At 35.7% G+C, this 22128-nt stretch overlaps 5 protein-coding genes across 7 annotated transcripts; 1 reads left to right on the top strand and 4 right to left on the bottom strand.

Moving 5' to 3' along the window:
• Nucleotides 1-410: 410 nt before the first annotated feature.
• LOC105767648 (probable cyclic nucleotide-gated ion channel 5) lies at nt 411-6418 on the bottom strand. The gene is made up of 8 exons (XM_012587216.2): nt 6169-6418; nt 5012-5098; nt 4275-4857; nt 3573-3785; nt 3108-3421; nt 2019-2130; nt 1657-1893; nt 411-1274 (listed from the first exon to the last, which is right to left on the bottom strand). The coding sequence occupies exons 2-8, from the start codon at nt 5068-5070 to the stop codon at nt 555-557; spliced, it is 2238 nt and encodes a 745-aa protein (XP_012442670.1). The 5' UTR covers nt 5071-5098; nt 6169-6418; the 3' UTR covers nt 411-554.
• A 367-nt stretch (nt 6419-6785) lies between these two features.
• On the bottom strand, nt 6786-9959 carry LOC105767652 (1-acyl-sn-glycerol-3-phosphate acyltransferase BAT2, chloroplastic). The gene is made up of 8 exons (XM_012587223.2): nt 9722-9959; nt 9599-9642; nt 9212-9284; nt 8739-8930; nt 8231-8637; nt 7934-8035; nt 7513-7809; nt 6786-7246 (listed from the first exon to the last, which is right to left on the bottom strand). The coding sequence occupies exons 1-7, from the start codon at nt 9753-9755 to the stop codon at nt 7594-7596; spliced, it is 1068 nt and encodes a 355-aa protein (XP_012442677.1). The 5' UTR covers nt 9756-9959; the 3' UTR covers nt 6786-7246; nt 7513-7593.
• Nucleotides 9960-12542: 2583 nt separating this feature from the next.
• Nucleotides 12543-13736, bottom strand: LOC105768859 (early nodulin-like protein 1). The gene is made up of 2 exons (XM_052631212.1): nt 13262-13736; nt 12543-13069 (listed from the first exon to the last, which is right to left on the bottom strand). Exons 1-2 carry the CDS (start codon nt 13440-13442, stop codon nt 12693-12695), a joined length of 558 nt encoding a protein of 185 aa, XP_052487172.1. The 5' UTR covers nt 13443-13736; the 3' UTR covers nt 12543-12692.
• A 477-nt stretch (nt 13737-14213) lies between these two features.
• Nucleotides 14214-17619, bottom strand: LOC105768857 (nucleoid-associated protein At2g24020, chloroplastic). 2 transcript variants are annotated; one of them, XM_012589080.2, is made up of 7 exons: nt 17361-17612; nt 16814-16968; nt 15665-15765; nt 15543-15582; nt 15108-15179; nt 14813-14869; nt 14214-14729 (listed from the first exon to the last, which is right to left on the bottom strand). In XM_012589080.2, the coding sequence occupies exons 1-7, from the start codon at nt 17446-17448 to the stop codon at nt 14649-14651; spliced, it is 594 nt and encodes a 197-aa protein (XP_012444534.1). In that variant the 5' UTR covers nt 17449-17612; the 3' UTR covers nt 14214-14648. The 2 variants fall into 2 exon arrangements, 1 of the variants encoding a protein (XP_012444534.1); XR_008196100.1 differs by having other exon boundaries at nt 14685-14729; nt 14973-15179; nt 17361-17619.
• A 1943-nt stretch (nt 17620-19562) lies between these two features.
• On the top strand, nt 19563-21780 carry LOC105768856 (uncharacterized). 2 transcript variants are annotated; one of them, XM_012589078.2, is made up of 4 exons: nt 19563-20283; nt 20742-20812; nt 20901-21294; nt 21378-21780. In XM_012589078.2, the coding sequence occupies exons 1-4, from the start codon at nt 20155-20157 to the stop codon at nt 21570-21572; spliced, it is 789 nt and encodes a 262-aa protein (XP_012444532.1). In that variant the 5' UTR covers nt 19563-20154; the 3' UTR covers nt 21573-21780. The 2 variants fall into 2 exon arrangements, with proteins under 2 accessions (XP_012444532.1, XP_012444533.1); XM_012589079.2 differs by having other exon boundaries at nt 19570-20283; nt 20723-20812.
• Nucleotides 21781-22128: the final 348 nt, after the last annotated feature.

The raw sequence follows: 22128 nt of genomic DNA, 5'->3' as shown, positions 1-22128 counted from the left end.
TTTCCAATCGCTAGCAACAGTCCAAGTCATTGTTACTTTTGGGTCTCCCTGAAGAAGCGTTTTCATGTCATGTCAACTATCAAGCTTTTTCGTCAACTAGGGTGTTGACTGACCATTGATATTTGTTTCGGGACCTACATCAAACTGTTGAAAAGTATATCACTTGGAAGGAAGACCAAGCTTCAAGACCGCCCCTGAACTCACTCCTGAAATTTACAAAGAATCCAATCATCATCAAACATTGGAAACGATTTTTTCATTAGCAAAAGTTCCGTCTGGTACAGGTCACCAAAGTCTGAACATATGTTTCATCACACTGCAACTTGTAGAGACAATTGGAACGAAATTATGGGCCTGAATATTCTATGCTATATCTGGCTCAGGAAATGGGAAGTAAATATGGGAATTCGTTGTCTTAATGCAGCAAGCAAGCTTTGACATTTCTTCCATCAAGCTTTCCAATTACAATTCCGAACTGGAGTGTGTTTGTATTATACATTGTTTTTAATCTTCAAGCAAAGTACAATTAGAAGAAACTAACAGTATTTTAACTCTCAAAAATTAGCGGTAACGTATCTATCTGCATCTTCAGCAGCGAAGTCAGGCTCAGGAGGCTTCTGTAGCTTCACCAGCTCCTTGGCACTCTTAGCATTCCGGTTTCGATGAATGCCACGAAGAGCATTTGCTGCAAACTTAGAAGCCAAGAAAGTGGCACCAAGGCTGTATGAACCTCCACCACTGTTACTACGATTTCCATCTGAGCCTTCTGCTTCCTCTTCTTCCTTCCTACGCAGTTCCATAATCTTCCTCTTGGAATAACGCCGCCAAGCAGCTTGGATAAAGCAAGCTGCCCAGGTCCTCCACTGCTGTGAATGAAAACGGAATGTATGTTGCACCTGTCTACTGTGAAGACGCCTGAATTGACTTGCCACAAATTTTAACTCCTCAGCTATAAGGGCAAAAGCCTCAACCTCAGTCAAAGCCTTCACTGTCCGAGTAGATGTTGGAAGGTTAGCACCGGATTTGGGGTCCAATGCCCAAGTTAGAAGTTCCTCTCCACAGAAATCTCCTTCCTTCAGCAAACTGCGGTTGAAAAACCCACTCCTCCCACCATCTGTTGTTACACTCTCAAGGCGGCCACGAATAATAAAAAGCATCTCATCAACTGGATCCCCTTCTCGAACTATGTAAGTCCTCTCGGTAAACAAGCATGGTTTAAGCCGTTCACAAATGGCATCAAGCAACCTCTCGTCCATATTCTCAAACAAAGGAACCTACAAAATGAAGTAAGGCAGTTACAAAATATTACAGACCAATAAACTATTGGAGGCCAGTTGGAAAACGACAACAAAAGTTGAAGATAAAGACTAATTCGCTATGCAAATATAAACTGAACTGAGATCATGAAATAAGAGCACACAAATTTCAGGACTAGTTACCAGAATCCACTAAAAAACTATAACCCACTAGCAATCAAGTTACATACATAATACAATCATGAGAATTTACTAGGGAATAACAGTCATGGTATTGTATTGCACAAACAATCCACAACTTGTATTTCTCACTACTACTAATAGAAAAGACACCGCAAACCAAATTAAAACAGAAAAACAAATGACTGAGATGTGAAAATGAGAAAGGAAAAGAATTTACCCTTCTAACCAAAGCCAGACAGAGGTGCCTCTTGATATCTCTCCTCAGATCCTTTGGAAGGCTCTGAACCAGGTTTTCTTCATCGACACCACGTGTTTCCAACCACTTGTATTGGTCATACCGTCTTACCCGTTCCCTAAGATCCTGGGGAAGCATCCGATGATGCATCCACTGTTCTGAGTCACGCCTTTTGATCCTCATTTCTTCTAGCCGAATTGTAAGAGATTGAAGATAAGTCTGTTTATAACATGAAAGCAACCGCAATTCCAGAAGATCATTGGATCAGTCGATCAGGTGCTTCAAGAGTTTCACTCAACTTAGTCACTGATTAGATAAAGCATGAGATCAAGTCCAAAATTCACCTGCATGTTTCCGATCAGCAGTGCAAAGAGGATGAGTCCAAAAATTGCAAGTGCTATGGAGAATATAACCTCACCAGGATACGTACTAGTTTGAAGCCCCTGGCCAAGGGTACTGCAAAGGAATTGATGGTTTAGTTTTTATAAAAGATAAATATCAGAGAGACACATGCATCATTTACATAATTGATTCATTTTGGCATGATATATTAGCTGAAATTTAATGGATAGTTAACAATGCCTTCTGTCATACAACATATTTTCGATTTTCTTGAATGTCCAGCACAAGATTATATTTTATACATGTGTAGGTACAGAGACATCCGACAATCTACACTACAGACTACAGACTACAGGCATCTTCAAAAAGAGTTCTAAAAAAATGAAAAAGCTGAGTAAAGTTTTGCTCAGAACATGACAAACACAAGCATAGAGGATGTATAATCACAAATAACTGAATTATCACATTAAGGAGAGTAGGCTTGCTGATCTAATAACCAAATATCAAGTATTAAAAACACAAAGGGTAACAGGCATTTTATTTATTTATTTAGTCAAGCAAGGCCAAAAGTTTGGAGGAGATAGGAAGGTAAGATTTCAAAGTAGAATAGCAAATATAGGATGAATACAAGAGAAATGTTGTGAGATGCCTATTAGAACCCATGATCCATGAGAAAAAGTGGGTACATGTGGCTTCAATTCTAAGTTTTAGAACATTATGAGTTGACCAAAGGACTGCAGTCACAATGTAGGTCTCTAATAGATGTTTCCTGTATCATCCAGTTCCCTGTTAATAGATAATGGATATACAGAAAACAGAAGATATGACCTAGAGTGCCACTCATGAAAACTTTCCAAGTAGTCTCTAGCAAGTTCCCTTTAAAAAAAAATAGTTTTGGAAAGATTATTCAATGCAAAACCACAAATAAACTTTGCCACCTTCTAATTATTGATATTTCATACAAATGCAATTATCTGTTGTAGTATAAATAAGCATATCCTCCAAAATATCACATAACAGAAGCCACTGTTATTTTCTTTTTATTATTTTGTATCTCTAGAGCAGCAGTTAAGAAGAACATGTTTACACACCTCAAATTCTGTAGACCCCACCACAAACAGTACAAGTATTTGGAAAAGAATTTAGTTGATGAAACAATGCCAGATGATAAAGCCTGGGTGAAGATTCCAAAATCAAATGGAGGATTATCATCATTTTCATCCGCTGGGCACTTCTCATTAAGAACAGAATCTCGCATGCCCTTCCATATGTTGTAACCTTTCATTTGCTGATTCCCACAATACAAGAAATCTTTATTGCAGTCACTACCAATATCCTTGCATGCATTCTGCCAGCATGTATCATTTCGCTCTACAGCTACCAAGTACCAGAATGCCCCTACTATCTGAATCATTCATCCAACAAAAATACAGATCAAAACATGATTCCACAAGTAAGATTCATTGCCGAAGAACAAGGTTCAGACAGCATCATAACAAATAGGGAAGAGAATAGTTAACAAGTTTAACTAGTTCAATAACGACAAAAACACTTACATGACTGCAAAGCATATATAATAGCAAATAATATGCAGCTCCAGCCCATGCAGTTTCAGCAAAGACACCTGCTGTTCTTTTCATTTCTGATGTCAAGGGTAGAACTCTAAGAAACCTAGGGATGTACTGAAGCAAGACAACAAAAAACAAGGCCTGTTTTGTTGCTAGTACATCTGAACCATTGGAACTTTGAAGAAATCGCCAAACAACAATCTGCATTTATGAGCAAAAAAAATGAGAAAGCTGTAGATTTTCTGACCAGCCAAGTTGCAACTAGGATGCCATGCAACAATGATAGCTCATTCACATTATTTGCTCCATACTTAAAAAAAATGCAGAGCACATATGTTCCATGAAAAATAAACCAAAAACTGCTCATGTGTTTCACACTTCAAATGATAGATTTACATGCAGTAAAGAGGGTATCAATGAGAAAAAAGTTGAAGCCTTTATAGCAAGAAAGTTTAGGGTTTAGGGCCAACTGGGTAAAACAAGAAGAATGAAGGGAACAACTCTACAGCATTAGACATATTTATCACCCACAGAACTCATAAAGAAATACAACAGTGGCACACAAAACAAGGATACAATAGAAGAAAAAAAAAGTTTATATATCACAATAACAAGAGAGCTAGATACATTAGAGCAAGCGAAAATATGCAGCCATCAGCTATTGAATACTTGGGAAAGAAACTTTCAAACCTGTGGTAATGGAGCCACCGCAAGAAAATCAATGATGAAATATCGCTGCAAGTACCGCTTGGCTATTTGTGCAGGATCTATCACAAGTTCACCTCGTCCAAAAACCCGAGATGATGGAGCAATGTAAGCTGTACGAAACTGGAGGGCCATGCGTATAAGATAGAAAGCATCTATAATGGTCCGCAGAGTCGTTGCAGTGACTGCTAATTTTCTATCAATAGTTAGACACTTTTGCAAATCGTTAATAACTGGAAGATAAAAAAATAGAGGGTCCACTGATACTGCCAGAATACAAGATATGAAAAATAATTTGTTGCATAGCAAGAGGAATTTATCCTGAGGATCAAAAATCTTCTTCTCTGAAACTTTAAGATCCTCTGGAAATACAACTCGTGAAACCCCAAATCCAAGTGAGCGACCAATTGACTTAAGCCCTTCAGATCCCTTTCTGATCCCTCTCTTGAAAGATCTTGATGTTGTATTGTTTGCATGGCCAGAGCGACCTAATCCATCAATGTTAAACCCACATTTTTTCAATCCTGTCTCAGAGGATGATGATAATCTAGAGTCCAACTCATCCAACCTGAAGAACATAGAAAGGAAACTAGAAGATTATGCCTTCGCTCATTAAAAGAAGAAGGAACGTCCAAGAGCAGCGGCAGCATATTAGCCTTTAACTGTGACCGAAGGAGAGAAAGAAGTGGAGAAAAGAACATCTATAATACTGCTTTCAATACCTGACAAATTTCTCCCTCTGCCCACTCATATACTGAGCTTTATAACCACAATCAAACATTTTCTACAATGGAGTATACAAATACATCCTGCAAACCAAAAAGAAACAATTCAATCAAGTAAGAAAAAATTAGTTCAGTTGCTTGGACAATCAGTCAAGCTCCAGCAGTTAAGCAGCTACAGTGCCAGAATATTGCAAGGTCTTTGGCCAAAGTTCTAATCATGCGAATAGATTGAGGAAGCACAAGAACTATGTCTCTTAAGACCAACCAGGTTTATAATGTCAAGAAGAAATATAATCGTATGCTGTGTCTCAAATTGTTTTAAAAGATTCCAACACCAATTTGGCCAAAAATTTTCAGACCATCGAATCCTTCCAATCCGAGTTTTACTTCCTGTGAAACAAATTCACACTATACTCAATGCATGCCCTTGAAGATCCCCAACTTATGCAGTTAGAATTTAGCAGTTTCATCCATAAAGCATCACTCAAAGCTTAATATTTCTCTACAGCATAAGTTAACCTCATTTTTCTTTTAATTCCAACAAGCTAAATGCCTCTGCTCTTGCTCTTTAGAAGCAAAGCCGAAATTTTTTTTATCAAGGCAGCTCTTCTAAAAGTTACCAAAAGCCGCAAAACTTCATCTCTTCTTCTACTTAATCAAGTACCGACCATCATTTCAGTAAGTCTCCCCTTTCCTAGTTCTTATCTCTTTAGAACTAAATTAGATAGAAATTGATAATATTCTCTATCTATATTACAGGATCCCCAAAAATGGCTATTAACTTGATTCATTCATTCATTCGCTTTCTCCATTCAAGAATCGTCAACATTTTCAGTATCCTAAAAATCAATTTAGTCCCATTAGTTGACCGATTAAACGAATGAAACATTCACTAAAACGTAATGAAAATACTAATTAGAGGGGGGAAAAAGGGGACTTCTAGATCGGAAATTCTTTGTTCAAACTTCACTTCATCAAAACCAAACCAGATGAATGCGTAAGTTTTACAGTAAAGTGAAATAATCAGACAACTTTAAAAAGACAAAGCAAAATTTAAATGCAAAAAAGAAAAAGGAAAGTAAAAACTTTCCAAGTATATCATTATGAACAAATATAAGAAAAAATAATCGAGAAAAAGAGAAAGCAAGACTCACAAAGAAATCCTTGAAGTTAACTTCAAAAATAAATTAAATAAATTACAGACGAACTAGTTAAAAGAACAAAAAGAAAAACACAGCTAGGCGCCGTGCGACTAATGAAGAAGAGGAAAAAAGAGAAAAATAAAACGATGAAAAAGGAGGAAAATTGGAAAGAGAAATAGGGCGGTGAAATGAAAGTATCCTTTATCGAGGACGTCTGACATAAAACGAGAAAGTGCGTCAAATTGACTAATGACCAAAATATCCCTAATATGGCTGTCGTCGTCGTCGCTTCTGACACCCGCTAATTGTGGGATAGGGTATTAGGGTTTAAATATTACAAATTTTTAACTTTTATTTTCTAATTTTCCATGGATGGTTTGACCAAAATCAAAATCCAATCTCTTGATGAATCGAGATTTACAATGCAAAAACATCATCCACCAAATCTCTTATTTTTTTCAATCTTTATTTTTTTTAAAATCGAATGTAAAGATCAATGTGGTCCAAAGGGATTAAGCCAACTAAGTTAGAGTTGGCTAACAATGCCTTACATTTGCTGAGACTTTGTAAACCACATTATCTTCGACCAGCCGCCGTGCCATTATAATATATATATAAAAACAAAGACGTGAGAATATGACCCCTTCACGGTTGTAAATTTATAGCCTCCAATTGCAAGTATCGTATGAGAAAGAGAAACTAATACATAAGCTTAACCAAGTTCTATCAAGGGACAGCAAAATTTTGTGTTGGACTTTCCCATACAATATTAGTTTCTCATACAATATCGTATGAGAAACTAACACATAATCTTAACCAAGTTCTATCAAGGGACAGCAAAATTTTGTGTTGGGACTTTCCCATACAATATCTGGAAATGCAATACATGATATGAACAGAAACATTTTGATGCCAACTTCAAGCTGTAGTTTGGCCAACTCCATTGTTAAACTGTTAGCGTTGCGACCGCATAAAATCATCTGCCACAAACACGAGATCCCTCCAAGTCCGTTACGTGTGAAATGGATGCAAATAAAGCCAGTAACCGATCACATATTACTAAAACGGTGCTAATTTGGAATTATAAAACCTGCAGAGAGATGGTTCAACAAATAAGAAATCATATACTTCAAGGAAAAAACACAACATATTGATGTCAAACACTTTTTGTCAATCTATTCACTAACTTCTGAAAGTACAACCTTGATCCAAATTCAACAGGGACTGAGTCGTCCCTTTTTTCGAAAGAAAAATATAAAAAGTTCTAAAACCAGAAAGATGGGGAGGGGGGGAGGGGGTGCAAAATCATAAAATAACATAACAAGTACGATTACGGTGAAGGGTGACATTTTGTACCTTCCTACCATGTTCCTCAAATCAGCAATAAAGGATTAAGTATGAATCATAAAACCAAAAGATGTCACAGTGGCCACTTTCTCAGCATCGAAGCTTAAGTGTATCTAAAATCGTGTTTCTAGCTATTTGGCGTAATATTTCAGGATCAGTTTCTTTGATCGGTTTATGAATAATAACTTTCACAGATCCTGAATTTACGACACCCTCCATTCCTGCAGGCATGATTCCGCCTGTGCCAATTAAGGTTATAGGAACGACAGGCACCCTAGTTTTTGCTGCAACACTGAATGCACCTTTCTGCCAATTTGAATCAAGATAAAACAGTTAGCTTTTAATAAGTAGTGGCATTATTACATCTTCCTGATTTCCAACAACAGCTTAATCAACCGAACATACAATGAGAATTCTAGTATGATCTCACCTTGAAATCACCTAACTTCCCATCCTTACTCCGTGTGCCTTCTGGAAAGAAAAAAACAGAGGCACCATTCCCGATGAGATCCATACATCTCTTAAGACACTCCTACATGCACAACAATAATAGAATTCAAACCCATACTACAGGAAAAAGAAATAAACCAAACCTGCAAAGGCCGAAGCTAAAAGATAATATTACAATAGATTAATCCTATATTGCCATCTAAAGTATACATGCTAAACAGATCGATCCTATATTGCAATCTAAAGAATGATAACAGAAAAGGTGAAAAGGGAATACCAACTGGCTTCTGCTGTCCATGCGCTTTAATGGAATTGTCCCCATCATAGACATGGCCCACCCAATAATGGGAAAAAGAAATATGGCAGTCTTGCTGATGAACTTGAAGCTTCTTCCAAGAGTTAGAAGTGTATAGATATCTAGAAAACTCTGGTGGTTGGAAACATATACGGCAGGAGCATCATGTGAAGGCAAATTCTCCAATCCTTCATACTCGATTTTAAAGAACGGAGCAACAGTTGCTGCAGCCCAAAGTTTGGCAACAAAATGCTGAGCTTTTCTTCTGTAGCGATCAAATAAGAGCACAAAGGGATGTGCCACTATCATAAACCCAATAAGCGAAATAGCTGCCATTGCCGTGACAGCATAAAAGCATACTCCTCTAACTTTCGAAGACAGTTTAGCTTCTGCATTTTAAAAATTGATGATAATATAAAATTGTGAGGGGCATGAGCTAAAAAGAAGAAAACTTAAATAGATCAATGACTGAGTAGCTTTCCATGAAAACCTGATAAAGAAGAGGAAGCATCAGGTGTTCCAGCCCCAGCAAGTTCAGATTTCGCTACAACATATCTGGACAATTTGTTCAGGTTATATAATTTACTAATGCAATATCTATTTAAACCCTCATTTGGACTAAAATAACACCGAGGTTCGTGATCATGCGCCCTTGAAATATGCAAAAAGTTTTTTTGAGCAGCTGCCAAAATAAAAGAGGAAAAGCTAATAATGTAAAGATCCATAAGGAAAGAATACTTATATACACAATGAAATACCAACCTCCTAACTTGGCATCCACCATCAAATAACCATTTAGACGGGATTACAAGAACAATTTAAACCCAATAAAAGAATCCATTAATGTACCCCAAAAAGATTCTAAATGAACAAATAATCTCTTTGCAAAAATTTTACAGTGCATCCACGCGTTGCAGCATCTATCAAGAATAAATAACATGGTCTTAGTAAAAATTATCTTACAGTTACATGAATTTCTCAAAGTTGCCCGTTTACGCACAGAGTAGCCAAAATAAGCTCTTGTTCGATCAGAAAACTGCATTAGACAATATATATTAAGAACACGGTCATAAAGCAAATCATTAAGGAATATAAAGGAAAAAAAGAAAAAAAAATCTCAAAATTTTTAAACTATCTCTAATTATAGCACAAATATTTTCTTTTAAAGACGGAAAATTGATGAAATCATTTCAAATTGAAAACGATCAAGCAAATAAAAAGAATAGCTGATAAGTTCGGTGAAAAAGCTTATTTTCCCACAATTAAGAAATCGCGAAGTTCAGTCAACTTCAGCCTTTATTTTCAACGGAATCAAACAGATTGCACCCAAACAAAAAAAATGAAAATTACCGGCAAGAAAGACACGGTAGAAGAACAACTGGGCTTTGGGTAACCTGGAAAATGAAAATAAAAATTAATACATACAAAGAATAATACAAATACGTAAATGGGAAGCATAGAATTTCGTATTACAGAGAGGAAGCGGTGAAAGGGAAGAGAGCTCCATGATGAGTGAGAAAGAAAAGGAACTGAAAGGACTGGGGGAGATTTGGGTCGATCCGAAATATGTTGTTGATAGATTGCAAATTTCAAGGCCTATTGAAATTCACAGTCTTATTTTATTCTTTTGCGCCTCTGTTTCTTTCTTTCTTTCCATTTTTTCTTTTTTTTTCCGTACGGTGCTATTGGAAGAAAGCTTAGTATTTTATCTGTTTATCAATCAAGTCTGAAATTGTTCGAGGCCCGGACCTTACTCAGCCCACGCCCCTGTAATCCTTCTAGGCTCCCGCAGTCCCCAAAGACTTAATTGCATCACACATCCCTAAATTACACCCCTTATTTTAAATTAGTCTTTAAACTTCAAAACATTTTAATTACATCCCCAACCTATTGAGGTTATATCAAGAAGGTTTTTCCTTTATCAAAATCGTTAATTTAACCGTTAAATGAGACATTAAATTTTATGCAACATGATTTAAAATGAAAATTTTAAAGGAAAATGAATGTTGTAAAATTTTAATTTTGAGGTTTTTGAAGCTTTTTTGAAATTATTATTTACTCTTTTTTTACTTTACTTTTAGTTTTTATTTTAGAAATTATACAATAACATTTTACTTTTCTTTAAAATGTTTATTTTAAATTATGTCACATAAGATTTTATGTGTCATTTGATGGTTAAAATAATGGTTTCAATAATAAAATGACCTAATTGATATAACATTGATAGTTTAAGATGTAATTAGAATGTTCTCAAGTTTGGGACCAGTTTAGAATCTGGTGCAATTAACTCGTCCCTGGAAGCATATTCCTATGGCTAAAATATTTTAAACCTCCTTGAAACTTTTTTTTTTATCTAGATAAGTTCTTATAGTTTTTTATACACTTAAATAAACTCAAGATCGATTTATCTTGAGAATTTGAAGCTTAAGGGCCTATTTGGGTATTAGTTAAAGGTTAAGGATTTATTAGAATACAAGAGAAACGGTGAAGGGCATATAAATGGAAGGACTGAAATGTAAAAGAAATGAAAACATTAGATAGGTGGTAACCATTGTAATAGGATGAAAGGAATTTATCATCAAAGGTCAAAACTAGTAGAATGATTTGGTGTTTTCAAAAGTAGAATTAATAAAAGAAAAAGAACGTCCTGTATGCTACCTGTCTGGAGCAACATACAAATCATTACATGTACATATACTGTTCTGTTCTCAATCCGTAAGGGATTACAACATAACCCTTATAACTATACGAGAGATCAAATTAAGAAACAAAAAGAGGGGAAATATCGGTGCATGAATATTGCAGCTGAGGTTGGTTTTAAATACGATGAAACTAGCGTGGTCGGGTGTTTCCAGGCTTGGCAACACCGGCTGTGACTTTTGCGACGTCCTTGGCAGAGGCTTCAGGTTTCTTATTGGAATACAAGGCAAAGTAACCAAGGGTAGCAACAATGGCAACGCCACCACTGGCCATTTTCATTGAACATGGTCCTTTTTTTGTCTGGTTAGGTACTTCCGTTGAATGTTGCGCTGCTTTAGTCTGGTCCTGCCATCTTCTGCTTCTTTCTATCTCTTGTTTTTTTTACTTGTTTCAATGGGGAAATTTAAAGGGAAACATGAGGGTGGCAAAGTGACCACGTTGAAGTATTACCACAAGTTATGGGGGCATAAGCCTTTGGTTTTCAGGCATGTGTCAAATTTGCCTGTTTGCCATATAAATGCTTTTACCTTTTTACGTATTTTTATGGATATATAAATCTTCTTTTTAAATAAAAAGATTATTATTTTATTGACGACATTTAAATAATCCATTTAATCGACTTTAAGTTCGATCTCCAACTTCTCTTTATAATCTGAAAAATAAACAATATATATTTGGACAAGGATGGCAATTGGCAAGCCGTTAGACAATTCTCCATAGTTTCTAGCAAAAAAGACAGTTGAAATTTCAAGTTTGAACTTTTTACGATAAAAATTAGATGGATAGAGTTCATTGTTTTCTCCGCCTTCATTTCTTCCATGTGATGTGATTGATTTTTGTGCTAAAAAATCTCCTCTTTTCTTCATAAGAAATATTACTTGCCTGTTATTTAAATAAAATGTTATAAATTAGTCTTATGAAATTAATATTAATTTATACTAAATTGAAATTTTCTTGTTAAATTTTATAAATATTAAAAAATTATTTGATAAATTAGTAAACATAAGTAATGATTTTTAAAAATTATTTATTTTAAATTTAATATTGTTAATATAATATTTTATATTATTTTGGATAATTTTGAATAAAAATACATATAAAAATTTGGATTTTTATTTTTAAGAAATGGATATATATTTTCTAATTTTTAATAAAATAAAATCAACTCAATATTTTCTACTATCTACTTACTTATCTTATTCAATAAATTTTTGTTGAAAATTTTGCATCTAAGTAAAAATTAAAATGATTATCAAACACATCTAAATTATTAAATGTTGAAAATTTTCAATTTCAATAAAAATTTCTATAATTTATCAAATGCAACCTAAGTGTTAAATTTAAGTTATAAAATTTATTTGATATATTATTTAAAATTAAATCCAAATATAATTAAATTATTTGGCAAAGAATAATATAATCTTAAATGAAATAAAATAAAATTCAATCTATTATCTATTAAGAGTATTTATCATTTTGTGCAATTTTTAGAAAAATTTATGTAGTAGTTTTTGTGGTTATTAAATGTATATTAATTTTCATTAAAATTTTCAACATATTTTCAAATAAAGTCAAACTTATTTTATTTTGCTCATTAATAAAATAAGGAAATGTTATTCTTCAACCAAGTAGAAAACCCACGCCAAATATAATCCCATAATAATAATCCAATAAATCCTACAAAACAGATGATAATTAACTAATTAATTACTACTATAACTATTCTATTCATATCTGTCTTCCATCAAACGGAAGTAAAAGCAAAAGCTAACCCTAGCAAAGAGGCTAGAGCCAAGAAGGTGCCATCCTTGTATGCAAGTGCCTTGTTGGGGCTAGTTTTGGCTGGTTCAGGCGCCGGAGCAATTGCTGGTTTTGGAGAGAAAGCAGGGGGATTATCATGATGCCGATGTTTTTCAGATATGACAGTAACTTCAAGCTTCTGTCCCTTCTGACAATGGCCATCAGCTCCACTGATGAAGTAAAATGGACCCGATTTATTCAGTTTCACCTTAGTATTGTTACCGTCTTTGTACTCCTTGATTGGTTTTGATGTGCTGCAGCTTTCATAGTTCTCCCCTGTCACTTGAAGCACTGAATCGGCCTTGCCATTGTACTTGAAAACTACGTAAAAGAGGAGTACACCACACAATAAAAAATGAGACCATAAGAATAATAATTATACGTATGCTAGAGTAAGACCTCGTGCTTGGTAACTGAAAACCCAGATGGATTTTCACTCGACAAAAAGAAAAACGAAAAAAAATCCATATAATATGAAGAATGTGGTTGTAACTTGTATGTATGAGATATTACTGAGGAAATCGCCAACTTTGAAGCGGTGTTTCCTAGCCCACTGATTCAAAGAATCCGAGGCGTTCTTTGGGATTTTCCATGCATCTTCACTGCCTCCAACTAGAATATCCTTGCCTTCACCTACCCTAAACAATACAAAAGCCAACGCTGAAAACCAAACCAAAGTTCTCAAAAACGCCATTGCCGAAAACCTAAGACGCAAAGAGCAAATCAAATATTATATTAGTTGTACTTCGTACAGTTGATCCCTGTAGCTGTAAGGCTCCTCGGCAACTTAAATAGTGGTCGGGTTCTATTTGCAACATGCGTCTGAAACATTAAATGGAGGATACGTGTGAGCCCATACTTGCAGAGTTCATTGAAACTGAAATTTCCTCAAAATGTATTCTCATTGTGAAGTTTCAAGGAAGGAACCATTTGGGTTTCTCGTAATCTCCGCGATACGATTGATTCTTAGACGTTTGTAGAAATAGCAACATAACATTGATTTTTTTTTCCCAATATAATGCAGAAGTCGGCAATTATGAAACAAAAGTAGTATGGTACGTTTAATTATAACTTTTGTTTCTGTTAATATACAGAGTTGTGCACATGCATGTCCAGTTATTTTCTTTTTATAATTGGACTTTAATTCAAGTCGGGGCACAATAATTACGAAGATTACTCTATAAGAACAATATAAAATAATTAATATACAATGTTACAAAATGAAACAAGGATTGATACGAACATGAAAAGACTACTTCGATATTTCGTTGAATTTGAACATGAATTAACAGTGATATTTTTGGAAAAACAGTTTAAATGTAAACTTATGTAGCTATTTAATTTATTTGGAGTGTCGCAAATTCACAAAAGTTTGTATATTCTTAATTCAGTATTTGCAGCTATTAAAATTTGACACACATGCAAGTGAAAGTAGTTGTTGATTCAATGTCAGTTATAACATGAGTGGAACAAGTACAAATTATGTCTTTATAAGTTTTGGAAACATTCGACATTGTTATGCAACATAGCATGCTTGATACATTGGACCTAGGGTTTTAAGTAACATATACAGTGTTTCTACTTAGCATATTGTTAAGTAACATACTGTTTAAACTTACAAATCCATGGAAGGAGGCATGCACTGTACCATCATATTTCCATTTTGGAATGTGCAATACGCCCTTTAAGTTGAACAGATATTGTTAAGTCATCAAGGCATTTTAGAATAAATAGTGTGAGTTCCATCAGAAAACTAAAACCACAACGCAGTTTCATGGTAAAAAGCATATAAATGAGCATTTTCTGCATTGGTTTTTGAAAGCTCATCCAGGTGTTGACTGGTGGAGATTGACCATCGTTTAATCCCTTGCTAAGCTCACATCGGGGACCAGTTGGGAGATCATTGTTGCTTTAATCCCTCACCGAGACCTTGTGGCATTCCTAAGCTTTGCGCAAGATCGCTCATCCTTTCTTTCATGGCCTGAGACAAATGGACAAAAAGGATAACATAAGTAGATTTGATTGCGAAAAAGGTTTTACCTCTTGAAATTATGAGATTATCACCTGGACACTCTTTTGATGTGCATCCTTGTATGCTTCATTAACTAAAAATGATAGCTTCTGCACGTTTGAAGTTTCAGAAAATAAATTAGCAACTCGCTACGAGAATCGAGGAAAACTGCACACAACAAGTTTTAAATTCTTCTGAATGCCTTATACTCACATCCTAACATGGGACATTATTGGGATCCAACTTAAACCAAGTGGAAGTTTCGAAACTGCTCGCTAAGATATGACTATAATGCACGAGTCATCTCAAATAATCTGGTTAAAAATAGTTTAATAATTGCATACTTACTTCTGCACCAAGTTCCATTGCTGCCTCAGTAATCTCAATGCGTATAGGCTGCTGGTTTCCAGATAATGTTGCCTGAAAAAGTAATATTTTCAGTCAGAATATCTGTAAAATACAATAGAAAGATAAGGTGTTGAGACAAGAAGAAGTAAAAGTTCATAAGACAAAGTGAAAGCTAAATGGAACGTCAGAACCATTCTTCATGCAAGGCATCTTTTATATTGTTACTAAACGACTGAATGAATGCAATTGAAGCAAAATAAATGGGAAGTTATCATGTGGAACTGAAAGTTGTAAAGGAAATTGGAACATAAAAATAAATCACCGTTTATCAGCTAATGTTAGTGTGGCTAACCTCGTAAAAGCAATCAATGGCACTACCAGAACTAGAGAGAGAGAGAGAGAGAGAGAGAGAGAGAGAGATTTCTAATAACCTACCTTTATCAGCTCACCTTCACAATAGCCATCAAATTCTGCTCTGCAATAAAGAATAAAACCAAATGGAAATCATGAACAGAAGCTAAAGTTCAGATACTAAGAGGGTAATGAAAGATCCATACGCAGCTAGTTCTTTTTGCACCTTCACAGCCTCAACCTGGACAACCATTTGTGCTTTCTTCACCGTCTCATAGAGATTTTGCATGTTTCCGAAAATTCCTGCCTATAAAATCAATTCAGTAGGACAGCAGAATTAGTTTAGGAGGGAGAGACAGTCAATAATCGTGCAGACTTCAGTGCTCTAACTATCGCAATTGTCAAAGATGATTAAGCTTGTGTGGTAGTCAAGTTAAGCATAATAATGCTTGGTCACATGACTCGAGCAGTCAATCAATTTCAGTACGTTGAAACAAAGTTTTTTAAATATAGTGACAAGACAGAGGAGTGGAGTCACACAAGCACAGTGGCTGTCTCAATTCCCTCTCTCTCCATGTATGATATATAGGAGTAATAAAGTGAAAAAGAACACAAGATAAACTTTGCTAGCATATAATTGACTAAGAATACCATCAAAATGGTGATTTATGCCAGGCCTTCTAGCCTGACATCCAGCAGTTCAGTAAAATCACATTTCACACAGAGTAGATAATATGATTTCACCCAGATACTTGCTACGACAGTTTTGCAAACCACCTCATTGCATTTGCTTCACTCACGGATTGATGCATGAGTGGCCTATGCATAAGCAGAAACTCCTTCAGTGCTCGCTACCTTAAGTATGGAGAACAAACAAAGGCATAGAATAAACATGCATCCAATGCATGGTCATGGAGTGAAAATATAGCTTATATGGACATGTGGCATATAATATGGTACAACAAAGACCAGGTACAGTGCTCCACAATGATCTACCAACCACCAATACCAAACTCCTCCAATAGATGTTTCACTTTCTCATGAATTGCTAACGGAAACAAGTAGAACATGTATAACAATCAAAGGGACATCAAAACTTAGAGATGGAAACACCTAAGGTATAACTTGAATCATCATTTTCAATCCTAGATAAGGCTACGACCATTGCAATTAGTATTAGCTACAAGTCTAAACAATGGGAATTGATTATAAAAATATAATAAAGAGGCTAATATCCCCATAATCTACACTCCATGCTAGATCCTACTAATGCCAAATATCAATGCAGCCATTTATGAAGAACAGTTGAAAAAAATCACGCACTTGAACTAGATGCCAAGGTTACCGTAACTGACCTTGGAAGGTGCACCATCACCCTCGTCACCATTTTCCTTTTTTCCTCCAAACAGCCCATACACACGAAGAGATTTATAATTATGCCCAGTTTTTCGACGAAATGTCGATGATAAAAGCTGCTTACAAGCTAGATTTGTATTCAAATTAAAGTTACCTGAAAAGCATCGACAGAAAAACAAATTATAAGTTACAACCCACTCTTTAAGATCATAGATTGGAGGAAACTAATAAAGATAAACACCCACTGCAAAATAGAGAAGAATAAAAGAAAAGCACACAGAAAAAGCAAACAATCCTCAGTTTGGTTACTGGGAAATTTCTGATTCTACTTAATAAAAACCGAAAAGGAGAATTCAAAGGCCATACCTTTTCTATTAAAATAAAACCTATCAAATGAGAACCAATACAATTATTTCAGCCATGCTGACACTCCATCTCTTCTAAAAACAACCACAAAAACAAACCCACAAAACAAAATCAAAACTTCGCATGGTCGATTCTCTATTTTCTCATCAACCAAACACAGACAGAGAGAAAAGAAGTTACCAAGGGAGGGTGAATGGATGGCCTTCTTCCAACTAGTGGCTCCATGTAGATTTGATATTTGAGCAGTCACGACACCTGTTGAAGCCATTGCGTTTGCAGTTTCTCTTCACCCAGAAATTTTTAATATTTCTACAGATTGAAAGTGAGAGATCTCACAAGATAAGGTGGTTTTTTACAGGTGATTCCAAGAGGACCAATAAGAGGACGACACATTGCCCTGTCTGGGATATGTTACTCGTTTTTCTAGGTGGAACGTGGAAGCAAGAAATGAAAGGAAAATTTGTTCAAGTTAAAGAAAAAGGTTCATAATTCAACACTGGAAAATGGAAAATTTTCTATAAGAATGTTATTGAGATTATCAGGCCCAATTTCGTTTCTTGGGCCTCTTACATGGTTTCTACTTCAAAGTCTTGTTTCTGTACCACATGTTGATTCGACTTCAAATATTCAATCACTTGAACTATGAGTTAGTATATATAAAGTTCATACATTCATGTTATAAGTACCAGTTAATGCACCTCGTACGAGCTTCTTTCAGTCATTTGCCTTTAGCATTTTTTTCAATGTTCCCTGTCAGTTTGAGCTCCTACTTGTTCCAAAGAACAGAAAAATTTCAAACGAAATCGTCATGGTTCTGTTCTAATTTGTAAACAGTAATAACAGTAATAATCACTACAAGTCGTCAATGGTGGAAGTGACCCCTTTGCTTCTGCTTCTGTCACTTCATGAATAGTCCACTGGCTCATAAGCAAAGTTGCTGGTACTTGATTGTAGCCGAAAACAAAAAGAAGGGTTTGAAAAGTGCATGCTTACGAGCCTAGTGCTTTGAACAGTTCAATAAAGGAAAGCAATAAATCAGCTTAAACAGTTGAGCCAATAAGAGAAACATAACCACGTTATTTTCAAGGTTTTTGGTTATCCACTTGTGTACTTTTGACATATTGGAAACTGGGTTTGTTTCACATGGAAAAGGCCTTACTCAAAACTGAATTAAAGAAAAAAAAAAGCACCAGAACTCTCTATTAAAGAAATTTGGTTGCCACCGAACAGTGATGATGATGGAGAGCCAACGCCGTAAGTGATAAGCTCATATATTTTATTTCATTGACAGATGGGGTATCAAGCTTAACCTTCACGGGAAAAAAGCTTCCCAAATGGAAGAATTTTATGGAAACTTGTTCCATTTCACTCTCACATTTCCATATTATGCAGGGAATCAATGATTAATGTAAATGAAATGAGAAAGACAAAGAGACAGAGTTAAATATGACTATGATATTGTTCACTGCTATCTCACATTTAAAATGAACAAACAGTAAGAACCGGTCACCGACAGTGCTATTACAAAAGGGAAACAAACTTCAAGAGAGTACCCCCACAAACCAGCTTTTTTCCTATTCTAATTTTTTCACCATGCCATCTGCTATTCACTAATGGTGGGTACTAGACTCTAGTCATACCTTTATATGAAATGAAGCTTGTTTTACCAAGATACCCTCTTTCATTTCTATGAAAAAAGGGAACTTAAATGACGATTTTAAGTTTATCAGATTTGGAAATCATCAATGTCAACCAAGCTACATCATAGATAGAGGGTAGAGAAAATTTTGGAAATAGGGTCGGAATCCCAAGTCACCAACTTTGTTCGTTTCCACTTTCCAGCATTCAAAGGAAGCATGAATTTTCTGCTAGTTGTGATGGGGCTGATGGCTAATAAGATAGGATGGAATCCTTACAGGGTTAGGTTAGGTTAGGTGGGTAAATCTGTAGATATATGGATGATGAGTTTTATTCAAATTAGGTGTCTGATATTACTAGTTTAACCTAATATGGGGAATTGAATAGCAGAAAACTAGACAGGCTAGCCTGCAGCTCATATTTGATCCTATCCATTCATACAGGTTGTCTAGCAAAGGAGTTCCTGGCTTGAATCCAAATCGGGGACTTGCAAGTTTAAATTTAAACACAGAAATATATCAGTACTACAATTATTTATTGTGATATTATCGTCAATTGTTAGTTAGTGTCAAAGTTGATTTTTCCCACTGAAACTTATAGTTACTGATAAGGCCACAAGCCGAAGCCCAACAAGTGAAACACCAGCCAGGCACGTACCAGCTACAATAACAACACACAAGAAAACAGCATCATCCTGTTTTATCCTCTTGCCTTTTCAGCCCCCCCCCCCCCTCCCATCCTTTTACAAAGCCTACATCTTTCTCTCTCTAGAAGGAAAAAAAAAAAAAAGAGGAAAAGAACTTGCTTTCCTTTCTCTATCTACTCAAGGGAAAAACATGAGAGCTCCACGCACCCCCATCAAAACCACCCAACTCTCTCTTTCTTCTCCAATGGCCCAGCTGGACCAAAATTTATGTACAAGGAAAACAAAAAAGAAAGGAAAGAATAGATAGAGAGAGAACGGTGAAAGCAAGAGAAGATATAGTTATCTTCAGATGTCCCCCAATCACAAAACTCTCTCTGTTTACCGGAAATACCCTTCTGAAAATCCGCCCCAAAAATCCCATCTTCATCTCTTTCTCAATTCTCAAAACAAACAATTGTTTTTTTTCACCGAGTTATTTGGGCTTCTTTGGGTTTTCCTTATTTCGGTCAGAGTTTTCACAGGGTAAACAGGGAGACCAGAACCTTCCTCTATAACTTTCCCTTGTTTAGCTCTCTATTCTTATTCTTTCTTCCTTATCGATAAATACTCTGCTTTCTCCCCCTTTGTCTCTCTCTTCCTCCATATTTTCTTGTTTTGGCCTTTTGTGTTTTTTTCTCTGTGACCCAAAATATGAAGAAGATGAAAGGGGTTGCTGCTGCTGCCGCCGTCATGGCTTATTCTCCATATGATATGTATGATGACCAAAGAGCGAGGTTCAGGTATCCAACTCATATGGAAGATATTGAGGACTTGCACAAGGTAATAACTTTTTAGCGGATTGCTTAGATTTTGAGTTACTTCCTGTCAAATTTCATTAAATCTAATCTTCTGGGTTTTCTTGATTTATGTTCTTATCTTCAATCTTTGGTTGGCGATAAGAAGAGCACACCGTTGTTTGGATCTTATGTTTTGTTTTCCAATTGATGAAGATCTTACCTTTTACAAACTAGGAAATGATTCTTTGTTTTGTGTTTTGTATAGTGGCATTTTCGGCCCCTTTGCGTTTCGTCGAATGCCTTTGTTTTTGTTTTTGATCAATTAAAAGATGGAGGAAATGAGAAGTTCTGGATGTTTGTTTGTTTGTTAATATTTTCCATCTTGCTATTCAACACTTTTCTACCTTTGTATCCAATCAACTATGGCACGTTAAGAACTTAACAATCCATAAGCCCCCACCATATTCTTAACGAATATTTAGGTGCTTTCTGTTCCTTCAGGAAACAGAGTCCATGAGGAAGAAATTGCAGATGATGAAAGAACAAAGATTGACCCTGTTGGCAGAAGTCAAGTATGATCATGTTCTTCCATAAATTTGTAGGATTTTCATAATTTTAGGATCATTATTATTGATAAAGATTCAACACTTTTGTTGTTAGGTTTTTGAAAAGAAGGCACAAGTTCCTGATGCAAGACCAATCTTTAAAACCCCCAGCGGAACGACATTTTTTGCAACCACAGGATATGGTGATTAGATGCAAATCAAATATGAAAGCAAAGAAATCCACTGGAAAGGGTACATCGTCGAACCGAGCTATGGCTTTTCATCTGAACCAAAAGGGAAAGACAAATAGTGTAAAGGGAACCTGTTTCACTCATCCTGCCCTTATGTTGGACGTAAACCGGAAGCAGCAGAAAATTTCCAGTGGAAAGGAAGTTACTTTGCGAAGTTCTTTATCGGTTCTCGACTTAAACCAGAGGGACAGGCTTTATGGTGGAAAAGAGGCCACTGCTCAAAGCATAAAACCGATTTTTGACCTAAACCAGATTTCGGTAAATCTGTTATTATCATAAACATTTGCATGCTATAATCTTTTTATCATGAGATAATGTCCCCGACATCTCATTCAATGCAGAGAGAGGAAGAAGAACTAGAAGCTCAAACTAATTCAGTGAGAATTGAGGAATTTCAAAGAAGTTCAACCAGAATCGGAAGTGATGAGCAGCACCAGGATGTCAAAATATCAGCCTGCAGGAACACTGGAAATGGGCCAAACAGAACAGGAAAAAGAAAGATCTCATGGCAAGATCAGGTGGCATTGAGGGCTTAACTCTCTTGCCTGTCATAGAGGTGCTCACTGATTAGTTTGAGGGATTTGGAATAATTGTCAGTTTAGCTTGGCTCCCCCCCCCCCCTCCTTTTCTTCTTAATTGCTCCATGCTCTTTACTTTCTGTCTTTTTATCTCTTATGTAAAGAAAATATAGTTGCATCTGTTGGATTTATAAAGATAAATATAATAATTGCTACTTGGGAATTAGATACATGCTTACTGAAAATGTAGCTTACTCGCATCATATTTTTCATGACTCATGGTTGCTGCTCTGCTCCGCTTTGGTCCGTGGGAGTAATCGAGAAGCAAGTTTCATGTCTTGCAATTATTTGTGATGTAAATGATTGTTGAAAGGTTCCAAATTTTGTTCCTTATGTTTCGTTTGCTAAGCAATGGAAGATGATCTTAGCACATGATATCAAAGGCTTAGTGTGGGTCCTAAAGCAAATGCAAACACATAATTATACAGTAAGTGTAAGGTGATGTTAGCTCGAATGTCACATAAAATATGGGAGCTTGAATGCTATGTCCAAGTCCCAATTCATGGACCCTCCA

The sequence above is a fragment of the Gossypium raimondii genome, chromosome 5, assembly GCF_025698545.1.
Source record: "Gossypium raimondii isolate GPD5lz chromosome 5, ASM2569854v1, whole genome shotgun sequence".
Taxonomy (NCBI): domain Eukaryota; kingdom Viridiplantae; phylum Streptophyta; class Magnoliopsida; order Malvales; family Malvaceae; genus Gossypium; species Gossypium raimondii.
Note: the sequence above shows the minus strand (reverse complement) of the source record. Positions and strands in the feature narration are given on the sequence as shown.

Excerpts from the sequence above, each read along its gene's own strand:
- LOC105768859 (XM_052631212.1), bottom strand. The coding sequence starts at position 13,442 with ATGGCGTTTTTGAGAACTTTGGTTTGGTTTTCAGCGTTGGCTTTTGTA. Across the intron at positions 13,070-13,261 it reads CAAAGTTGGCGATTTCCTCA|TTTTCAAGTACAATGGCAAG; the intron begins GTAATATCTCAT and ends TCTTTTACGTAG.
- LOC105768857 (XM_012589080.2), bottom strand. The coding sequence starts at position 17,448 with ATGGCTTCAACAGGTGTCGTGACTGCTCAAATATCAAATCTACATGGA. Across the intron at positions 15,583-15,664 it reads GTGCAAAAAGAACTAGCTGC|AGCAGAATTTGATGGCTATT; the intron begins GTATGGATCTTT and ends TCTTTATTGCAG. Across the intron at positions 14,870-15,107 it reads CAATGGAACTTGGTGCAGAA|AAGCTATCATTTTTAGTTAA; the intron begins GTAAGTATGCAA and ends TCAAACGTGCAG.
- LOC105768856 (XM_012589078.2), top strand. The coding sequence starts at position 20,155 with ATGAAGAAGATGAAAGGGGTTGCTGCTGCTGCCGCCGTCATGGCTTAT. Across the intron at positions 20,284-20,741 it reads ATATTGAGGACTTGCACAAG|GAAACAGAGTCCATGAGGAA; the intron begins GTAATAACTTTT and ends CTGTTCCTTCAG. Across the intron at positions 20,813-20,900 it reads ACCCTGTTGGCAGAAGTCAA|GTTTTTGAAAAGAAGGCACA; the intron begins GTATGATCATGT and ends TTTTGTTGTTAG.
- LOC105767648 (XM_012587216.2), bottom strand. The coding sequence starts at position 5,070 with ATGTTTGATTGTGGTTATAAAGCTCAGTATATGAGTGGGCAGAGGGAG. Across the intron at positions 3,422-3,572 it reads TATATATGCTTTGCAGTCAT|ATAGTAGGGGCATTCTGGTA; the intron begins GTAAGTGTTTTT and ends TGAATGATTCAG. Across the intron at positions 1,894-2,018 it reads TGCTGATCGGAAACATGCAG|ACTTATCTTCAATCTCTTAC; the intron begins GTGAATTTTGGA and ends TGTTATAAACAG.
- LOC105767652 (XM_012587223.2), bottom strand. The coding sequence starts at position 9,755 with ATGGAGCTCTCTTCCCTTTCACCGCTTCCTCTCT. Across the intron at positions 9,285-9,598 it reads CTACCGTGTCTTTCTTGCCG|TTTTCTGATCGAACAAGAGC; the intron begins GTAATTTTCATT and ends TGTCTAATGCAG. Across the intron at positions 8,638-8,738 it reads TGCTTCCTCTTCTTTATCAG|AAGCTAAACTGTCTTCGAAA; the intron begins GTTTTCATGGAA and ends TTTAAAATGCAG.